Below are 10,775 nucleotides of genomic sequence, written 5' to 3' on the forward strand. Positions count from 1 at the left end.
AATCAAGATTCATCGATTAGAACTTGATCCTATGTTTATCAATGTATGGGTAGAAGATGAAAGGAATAACGTCTGGAGACTAACGGGTATGTATGGGGAGTTCAAATGGGCGAACAAATACAAGACGTGGGATAGGATGCGTCAGCTGCATCATAACAACAATTTACCATGGCTCCTTATTGGGGACTTAAATGAAATTCAGTTTTTGAGTGAGAAAGGAGGCAACCCAAGACCGCCACAGTACATGCATGCAGGGGCGGAGCCCATTGGGCCGGCCCGTATGCACAGGAATACGGCTGGAAAATTTTTGCTAATAGTACTTGTCAATTAGAAAGGCCCGGTGCATCAGGGTGGCCCAAGTGCCGTGCATCAGGGTCAGCCCTATTCAGCCACGGCTCCGCATTGGCCCAACCCAGCAGGACGCCTGCGCACGACAGTTTTGCTTGCCTAATCAGGGTGGCCCATGTCAGTTCGCTTGATCGATCCTCACGTACGCACGCACGACAGCACGACACGCCTGTATTCACATACCGACATACGCACCCACGACGGTTCGCTTGGCGTTGCGCGTATGATGCCAGACTACCATACGCGTCGCCGTCGCCTACACAGGCCGCAGCGGCAGCGCGCCGGCCGCCGGACGCCGCAGGCCACGCAGCCTGGCCCTCACACGGTAACGACGCGCCGCACGCGAGCGACACTGCACGCCGGTGAGTAGATCCGGCGCTCGGTAATTTCTCAACCTTTCCAATCTTGAACCTTCACCTTCGTCTCCATGCGTCTATATAGGCCACACAATTGTGGTAGCTCCGTTGACCGTTTGTCTTGCTTGTCCTAATCTTGATTACAAACTGCAACAATCGCGTATAAACTTGTTGCGAATATAACAAATCACTATGTTTTGGCAAAGCATGGGGCATTTTCTAGGGTTTTAATTAGGGTATAGTTTATTTGTCTATGCAAGTCTTCATGTCTAATTTGTAATTTGTACCTGTCAAATACAGATACTACGGGCAAGTTTCTTCTCAAAAGAAAAGTTTGAGTGATGATATTATTTGTTATGTGGAGGAAGAAGAAATGAAAGAGGTCACCAATGCTCAAAGTGGTTGAGTAGTTCATGGATCGGATAGAAGTATTAAAGGTAATTTTCAGTTCTTTAGTCATACTACTTTCATTTGGGCATTTTATTAGTAAGTTTAATTCTATTTGTATCTTGTAGGTTATTAAACCTTGTTGTTCGGCAATGTATTCTGGAATTTGGAAATGCAAAGCAGCCTTTTCAAGTAATTGTGTCCCTTGTTTTATTATTATCGTAAGCATTTCTATGTCTATATTTTGTTTTTACAAAACACCTTCAATTATATCCAATAATGTGTGCTAAAAGCTATGAAACACACCTTTATTCAATACTTCATTGTTTGAAAATTTTATGCCTTATTAAAGTGGTGCATCGGGTAACATTTGCTCCAGCTCCGCCCCTGCATGCATGTATTCTAGTCGGCCATTGACGATTGTGAGCTGCGGGATATGGGATATATCGGCAATTGTTTTACTTTGCAGAGAGGCCGTATAAGAGAGCGACTGGATAAAGGACTAATAAATGAAGGTTGGGCGACTTTGTATCCGCAGCAGCTTTGCAGAATCTAAATTACAATCACTCTGACCATCGCCCAATATGTGTCGATACAGATTACTATACTCACTTGGGCAAAGAGAACGGCCACACCAAACGGTTTGAGGCACGATGGCTAAGGGAAAGAGAGTTTCCTGATGTGGTGCAAGAAGCCTAGAAATCTGTAAGTTCTAACCCAAGCCTGACAAATATCCAGGACAAGCTGAATAGGATGTATGATTCCTTCCATGACTGGGATCAAAGAGTTCTAAAGAAGCCTAAAAAGAGACTTCGTAAAGCCCAGAAAGAGCTTGAACAAATTATGGCAGGCCCAATAAATGATGATAGTGAAGAGAAAAGAAAAGAGTTGTCTGAGTTGATTAATTTTCTGTTGGAACTAGAAGAAATACATTATATGCAACGTCCAGAGCAGGGTGGCTAAAGCATGGGAATCGAAATACAGGTTTCTTCCAAGCTTATGCTAGTGCAAGACGCAAAAGGAATCTGATTAAAAAACTAAAAAGTGCGGATGGTAATACCCTGGAAGGTATGGATGCTCTGAAGCCTCATATTCGGAATTATTTTAATAACGTGTTCACTTCTGAAGTTCATCATGTAGACCCCTCTATTCTAAATAAAGTGCAAACGAATGTTACAGATCAGATGAATGATATGTTTATGGCACCGTATACATCGGAGGATGTCTGTAAAGCAGTTTTAAGTATTGGTGATCTCAAAGCACCTGGCCCTGATGGTCTACATGCTATATTTTTTAAAAAATATTGGCACATTCTAGGAGAAGATATCTCTCGAGAGGTACTGTTTGCTCTTAATAGGAGGCAGATCCCTACAGAATGGAATGACACCTCCATAGTTCTGATTCCTAAAGTTGACTCACCTGAGTTAATCACACAATATAGACCTATCAGTTTGTGTAATGTGCTCTATAAAATAATCTCAAAGATGCTTACTGCTAGACTGAAGGTAATTTTACCCGATATCATTTCTCCAACTCAGAGTGCTTTTGTCCCTAGGAGAGTCATCACAGATAACGTTCTTATTGCTTATGAGTGTGTTCATAAAATTAAAAACAAAAGGGCAAGGCAAGCAGGTCTGTGTGCAGTTAAATTGGACATGCACAAGGCTTATGACTGTGTGGAGTGGACTTTCCTGAGAAGCATGATGGATAAATTGGGATTCCATAGGCTGTGGATAGATATGGTCATGGCATGTGTTTCTTCTGTAAACTACAAGGTACGGTTGAATTCAGGAAACCGACATGTTCACCCCTGCTAGGGGGATTCGGCAAGGGGACCCCCTCTCTCTGTATTTGTTCCTTCTATGTGCATAAGGCTTGTCTAGTATGTTGCAGTGCAAAGAAGAAGTTGGTGGCATATATGGGATTTGTTATGTGCAGAAATGCACCATCGGTATCACACCTTTTATTTGCTGATGACTCACTAATTCTCATGAGAGCGGATGTGTTAAATGCAACTTACTTACAGCAAGTGCTAGACACCTATTGTGCAAGTTCAGGACAATTGGTGAGCCTGGCAAAATCAAGTATATATTTTAGCCCCAATACCAATGTCGTAACAAAAACAGAAATTAGCCAGATACTTCACATAGACACATAAGCTTTATCAGATAAGTATCTTGGGCTTCCGGCCATTGTTGGGGCAGACAAAAGCGATTGTTTCAGGCATTTTGTTGAAAGAATTAAAGCGAGAATTCGTGGATGGATGGAGAAACAACTCTCTACTGGTGGCAAAGAAATATTATTGAAAGCGGTGGCACAAGCCATTCCAGTCTTTGCAATGTCAGTTTTTTGTATACCAAAGGGAATTTGCAAGGAAATCACATATATCATAGCCCAATTTTGGTGGGGGGATGATGAAGAACATAGAAAATGCACTAGATGGCGTGGTGGAAACTTTGCATTCCCAAGAATGAAGGAGGGATGGGATTCCGAGATCTATATTCATTTAATCTAGCAATGCTTGCGAAGCAATGTTGGAGACTTGTCACAGAGCCGGAGTCCTTACTGGCAAGAGTGCTAAAAGCAAAATATTATCCCGATGGTAGTATTTTAGATGCTACACCAAAAAATGGTTCTTCCTTCACATGACAAAGCATCTTGAAAGGGTTGGAGACCTTCAAGAAAGGATACATTTGGAGAATCAGTACAGGAGAACAAGTGAACATTTGGGAGGACCCCTGGATTCCCTCCAGTGCGGACATGAAGGTAGTCACGCCTAGAAACCAAACAATTTTATCAAGAGTAAGTGACTTGATTGACCCTACAACGGGAACATGGGATGAGGAGCTTGTGAGAGATATATTCTTTCCTGTGGACGTTCGAAGGATTTTGCAGATTCCCATGTGTTTGAAGATTTCATAGCATGGCAGCCTAATTGGACAGGGATTTTCTCGGTCTGAATGGCTTACCACTTGCAGTGGGTACAAACTTACAGAGCAAATGCAAATAGGTCGGGGAACCTGAGTGGATCGGCGCCTCTGGCAGTATGGAGTACGCTGTGGAAACTAAAAATTCCACGTAAAGTTCAAATTTTTTGATGGAGAGTTTTACGTGGAATCATCCTACTAAAGGCTATTCTGACCAATAGGCATATTGGCTCCAATGGTGCATGCCCGATCTGCCATCTGGGTGCGGAGGATATCCAACATTTACTATTCCAATGCATGCATGCAATGAACCTTTGGAGGAGACTGGGTATGTGGGACAGTATTGAGCATGCGTTACCAGTAGACCGTTCTAGGTCGATCGTTTTTTAGCATATGTTGTCTTTGCATGAACATCAATTATCCCTACATCCAAACGTCAACTTCAATCAAGCTTTGGCAGCAGGGGCATGGTACCTATGGTGGATCAGAAGACAAATCACTCACAATGAATCAGTGCCACCTTACTGGAGATGGCCGCTTTCAGTCCTGTCTATCATACATAATTTCGAAGCAGTGCATATGGGAGCCTCAAACGCAATTGATTCCAAGTGGACAAAGCCTGACCCAGGGTTTATTAAACTAAATGCTGATGCATCATTTTTTGCAGATGAAGGGATGGGGGCACAGCAGCTGTCCTTAGGGATGGAAGGGGAAATTTCATTGCCGTCCAATGCAACTTCCTCTCGATGGTAGCAGATGTTGTTACATCTGAAGCAACGGCGATGAGGGACGGATTGTTACTTGCTAATTCACTTGGACTTACTCGCATAGAGGCAGAATCTGATTCACTTCAAGTCATCAACTGTTGTAAGGGTCATACAAGATGGTGGGACGAAGCGGCAGCGCTTTTTGCTGAATGTGTGGATTTAAGTTCTTCCATTGGAAAGGTCGTCTTTAAACAGTGCTTACGGTCCTGTAATCGTGCAGCTCATGTGCTAGCGAATAATAGTTTTTGTAATAAGCTTTCTTCTTCCTGGTTGGACGAGCCTCCTGACTTGTTGGTCAGAGAGCTTGTAGACGATGTAAACATTATTCCTAATCAATAAAGCTAGTCATGATGGCCTTTCCTCAAAAAAAAAAAGACGTGCCTTACATCTCGAAGTAAGTTGCACGAGAGTTATTTCTCGACTATTGCAAGAGATCCTTCGGTCTCGTCTCTGGCGTTCCACTAAACGGGTCGGGCCAACAATATAGATCCTGTAGCAGTTTTAGGAAGGTTATGTGGACAGTTTGAATAGTTCTAGAACCTTGTGTGTGTTTTTAACTTTCATTTTTATGTGTTTTAACAGATTTTCATTTATTGGTTTTTTCCTTTGTCTTTTTTTCAATACGTGTCTAGTTTTTCAAACAGATGTCGTACATTCATGTACATGTGGAAGATTTTTTTTATACACATTAAACATTTGCAAATACATGATTAACATATTTAAAATAAATGTTTTTAATATTTGTTCTAATACGTGTTAAATATTTTCCAAATACTCATTGATACATTTTTATGAAAGATATGAAGCATTTTTGTAAACTACTCGAACATTTTTTTAAATATACAGAAAATATTTTCGAAATGCATGAGTATTTTTTTTAATGTCTCGTACACTTTATGAATAGTATGGAAAACTTTTTTAATTGCATCGTATAAGCTTTTTTCAATATCATGTGCTTTTTTGACAAGCTTGATCATTTTTAATATCACAAACATTTATTTTGCAAGCTATCAACATATTCTGAAAACTAATCTAACAACCTTTTACGTTGTGTTAACATTTTTCAATTTCATGATTTTTCCATTAATTTTTTGTAATGGAATATATGTATTTAGAATGTTTCTGAAACAGTGAAAAGAAAAACAAAAAACAAACGAATGAAGTAACAAAGAAAAAAGAACTAACCTGCAGGAAGCTACTTGGGCCGGCCAAATAGCAACAACAAGGAGGGCACCCTTGCAAGACTTCCTTCGGTCTCTCAAGAAGCAAGACATTTGTGGAAAAAAAATTAAATTCACATATTTCTTCTAAATTGTGTTCTTTTGTAAAATTTGTGAACTGTTCTCAAATTTGTGAATTATTTTCAGTTTATTGTATTTTATTAAATTCTGAAATTTCAAATTTGTTCTTTTCCTATTCTTGAGCTTTTTCTCAATTTTATGACTTCTTTTCAAATCTATGAATTATGTGCAAACTTTTTCGAATTTATGAACATGATTCTAAATCAACTGAAAAACCATCATTGATCAACCATGATCCGTCAAACGAACGAGCGAGGGGGGGGGGGGAAGCTGAAAGAGATAGTAGCTCGCGTTTTGGTGATCCTGCCCACACGACGGAGGCCATAGAGCGCCAGCTCGCTAGCCAATGCCTTAAATAGTAAAAGTAATTATTTTTTCAGAGGTTGATAATTTATTAATTGAGGACGAGTCAACCCTTCTCTTCTCACTCGGAGATCGATCATCTCAAGCCATCCATTGAGGATGAAAATTTTAATAATAAATATGTTTTAAACAAACTTATTTAGTCGTCTTTTTCAAACATGGTTCATTCATATGGTAGAATTATAATGTGTTTATATTAACTGGATCTTAGTGGAGGCTTCCCGGATGAAATACTTACTTTCTTTTACCCATATTGCTCATAAGCGGCAGCTCTCTTTCCCCGTGTGACTTGGATGCATAACAAAGTTCATTTAGGTGAAGGCGCTGGGCTATGTCCCGGGCCGATTTTGAAAATTTATAAAATATAGCTTAGCAAAATTTCCCACGCCCCGGGCCATGGCCCTTGTAGCCGGCGGATCCTATTTACCTCGTACTGTGGCGAATAGGCAGCGAAGGAATATCCTATTTGCCGCTTGCGTCAAACTGCCGGCGCTTCGCACAGGCTAGCGAGCGAGCAGCGACGCAACGGGCCGGCCCGTTTAACCGTTCCTGAACTCCCGGTTTTGGGAACCTTCTAGAGGTTCCCAGCTGGGTTTTTTCCGGTTTTGGGAACCTTCTAGAAGGTTTCCGAACCGGTTTTTTTATTTTCCTTTCTTTTTCTATTTCTGTTTATTTTTATTTTTATTTTCTTTTTTGTTTTTCAAGTTTATGTTTTCTCTCTCAAAAAAATGTTCACGCTTTTACAAAAATGTTCAAAATTTAAAAAATGTTCATGTTTTCAAATTTTGTTCATAAATTCAAAAAATGTTCGGAATTTTCAAAAAATATTTTGTGTTAACAAAATTGTTCAGAATGTTTTTGCTCAAAATTTTGATAAATTTTAAAAAAATGTTCGTGATTTCAAAAAATGTTTCCGTTTCAAAAAAATTTGCAACTTTCCAAAAATGTTCTTTTAAAAGCACGAACATTCTTTTAAAAAATTTGTTCTCAAGATTCAAAAATTGTTCATGCTTTCAAAAATTGTTCGAGCTTCCAAATTTGTTCTCCATTTCAAAATTTGTTCTCAACATTCAAAAATTGTTCGTGCTTTAAAAAATTGTCCGTGCTTCTAAATCTGTTCTCCATTTTAAAATTTGTTCTCAACATTCAAAAATTGTTTGCGCTTAAAAAATTGTTCTCGATTTCAAAATTTGTTCTCAACATTCAAAAATTATTCGTGCTTCCAAATTTGTTCTCCATTTCAAAATTTGTTCTCAAGATTCAAAAATTGTTCGTGCTTTCAAAAATAGTTCGTGCTTCCAAATTTGTTTTCCATTTCAAAATTTGTTTTCAACATTCAAAAATTGTTCATGCTTTAAAAAATTGTCCGCGCTTCTAAATCTGTTCTCCATTTCAAAAAAAATTCTCAACATTCAAAAAAATTTCGCGCTTAAAAAATTGTTCTCCATCTCAAAATTTGTTCTCAACATTCAAAAATTGTTCGTGCTTTCAAAAATTGTTCGTGCTTCCAAATTTGTTCTCCATTTCAAAATTTGTTCTCAAGATTCACAAATTGTTCATGCTTTCAAAAATTGTTCGAGCTTCCAAATTTGTTCTCCATTTCAAAATTTGTTCTCAACATGCAAAAATTATTCGTGCTTCCAAATTTGTTCTCTGTTTCAAAATTTGTTCTTAAGATTTAGAAAATGTTTGTGCTTTAAAGAAATGTCACAAATTCAAAAGTTGTTTGTGTTTCCAAATTTTGTTTTGAAATTTGAAAAATTGTTCCTGTTCAGTTTTTTGGGTAGTTTAAAAAATGTTTCCGTTCCAAAAAAATATGTTCGCGTCTCCAAAATTCGTTTGTGTGTTGAAAAAATGTTTGAGTTTTCTCAAAATTTGTAAAATAAAACTAATAGTGTTCCCGTTTGATAAAATATTCACCTTTTGTTTTTGCTATTTTGGGAAATCGTAAAGTATGTTTTTCAAATGTGCATGCTTTAAATTTCCTTCACAAATTCATTTTTTTCACATTTTGTAAAAAAGGTTCCTGTTTTTCAAAATTTCTACACATCTTCAAAAATCAATCCCATTTTACAAGTTTGGTTAAAAATACACAACTTTTCAAACTCGTGCGTGCTTGGAAAAAACGTTCGTCTTTTAAAAAATGTTTATTTAGTATTTTCAAGAAATGACAAAAAAGCAAAAAAAAACCCAATCAGGCGATTTTATCTAGTGTTAAAGTATTTGCGTTGCCTGTGTACCACGAAGAGCAGTAAGGCACAGTGGCTAGGTACTTGGCTTTGCAGCAGAGCGATCGCGAGTTCGAATCATGCGTGATGCTCTTTCTTTTTCTTACTACACAGCGAGCAGCTCTTGCGTGGGCCGGCCCAGTTGGAGCACTGCTCTATGCGAAGCTCCGACTTCTTGCCGCATAATGCGGCGTATAGGAGGTCCCGGCAACGAACACACAACTTACCCTAGTGCTGGTTGGTACATGGGCCGGCGCATCTTACAATTTTTTTTGCCTTCGTGAGCTTCTCACCGGTTTTGGGAAGGTTTTAGAACCTTCCTTGAATCGTTTTTTTTCTTTTTCTATGCTTTTGTTTTATTTTTTTAGTATCTTCATTTTCTTTATATTATTTTCTATTATTTCTTATCGTTTCACGAACATTTTTTGTCAATTTTTTAAATTTGCGATTTTTTTGAAATTTCAAGAAACTGCATTGAATTCATGAACATATTTTGAATTGTGAACATTTTCCAGTTTAAATTTTGTTTTTCTAAATCCTGGACATTTTTTATGCCGCGAACATTTTTTTAGACCACAAACATTTTTTGAATTCATGAACTTGTGAAGTTGTGATTTTTAAAATAAAAAATATAAAAATCATGATGAATTCGTGAATTTTTTGAATGCACAAACTTTTTCCAAAATCGTGATCATTTTTTCAAACTCCAGAGCTTTTCTGTATTCGTGTACATTTTTCTTAACGCATGAACATTTTTCTAAATTGCGAACATTTTCTAAACGTCTGAACATATTTAAATTTTGTGGCAGTATTTTAACATAAGAAACAGGCCCTCGAAAAAAAAAACATAAGAAACAGGTCGAAGTAAAAAAGCTTGGCCGAAAACTCGATGAGACAAAAATTACTAGTGCGCATAATACGGCAGTGTGCTGGCCCATTTTAGGTCCCAGCGCAGTGCGATTGGTGACTTTTTCCAGCGCAGTGCAGTGCGCGATTGGTGACTTTCCAGCGCATGGGCGCGGAACAGGAGCCTTTGTGCGTCGTCCGCCTCGCTGACGGCTCGACTGAGAGGAGCTGAACCTGAACCTTTTCCATTTGTATTTCTATTTAAATCAGATAGAAAAAGCATTTGCGAGGATGCTTCCGTTCCCTGGCTGCTCTAATTAGTGTCCACATGGCACTTCGGAAAATGATCAGTGGTGCCAATCCCTAGCGATTTGTTGCCACCTTTCAACTGAGATGAAATCGCGCCGCACACGCAAGAAGACGCCGCGATCTCTTCATCAAATCTAGTGAAACTGTTAGCCGCTTCTTATCCAAAAGGGAGAAAAAAATGCAGAGCTTGCACTGTTCGGGTCAGAGAGCGCGGCGGATCCGTATCAGTTTAGTCTAAGACGTACGCTGATTGACAAAAGCGCTAGCAAACTCGATCAATGCATCTCCATGCTCAAAGTCAACGAAATCGCCACGCCAGAGATTTCATTTCCCTATATAAACTGCCTAGGCTTCCATGGCTCTGCCAACTCAAAGCACACACAAAGGCAACGCTACACCAAGATCATTATGGTTTCGGCCATGAAGCTGTCGGTCACCATCGTCCTCCTCCTCTCAGGCACGTCCACTCGTAATTTCGTATACTCGCATCCCTAATTCGTAAGGCTCAAGCTGAGAGATGGGTTCCTTTTTGACATTTTTGTGTGCGTGTGCTGGCCGGATGAACCTGCAGGGCTCGTGGTGTTCGGGGAGACCGCGGACGCCAAGGCGAAGGCGCCGTGCGCCGTGGTGTGCTTCCAGGGAGGCCACATCACCTGCGACAACTACCCCGGCCAGGAGCTCGACGGGTGCGACTGCGAGTGCGCGCCGGCCGACGGCAAGGGCTGCGTGCTCCACCTCGACGACGGCGTGACCCACACCAACTGCCGCACGCCCAATATGTAGCTGAATTGTTGGTTCGAGTTTGAGTTCAATAATGCTCTGCAAGCTTGTTGTCGAATAACGAAAGTGTTCGCGTGTGTGTAGTTTGGCAGTGTAATTCAACTTACATGCTTCGAATAAAATTAAGTAAATTGCACAAAACCACCACTTTGAAGGCTAAGTT

General features: G+C 39.6%; 1 protein-coding gene across 1 annotated transcript; it reads left to right on the forward strand.

Moving 5' to 3' along the window:
* Positions 1-10,106: 10,106 nt before the first annotated feature.
* On the forward strand, positions 10,107-10,775 carry LOC119293329. Its single transcript, XM_037571835.1, has 2 exons — positions 10,107-10,289; positions 10,404-10,775. Exons 1-2 carry the CDS (start codon positions 10,121-10,123, stop codon positions 10,613-10,615), a joined length of 381 nt encoding a protein of 126 aa, XP_037427732.1. The 5' UTR covers positions 10,107-10,120; the 3' UTR covers positions 10,616-10,775.

This window comes from Triticum dicoccoides, chromosome 4B, assembly GCF_002162155.2.
Source record: "Triticum dicoccoides isolate Atlit2015 ecotype Zavitan chromosome 4B, WEW_v2.0, whole genome shotgun sequence".
Lineage (NCBI taxonomy): Eukaryota > Viridiplantae > Streptophyta > Magnoliopsida > Poales > Poaceae > Triticum > Triticum dicoccoides.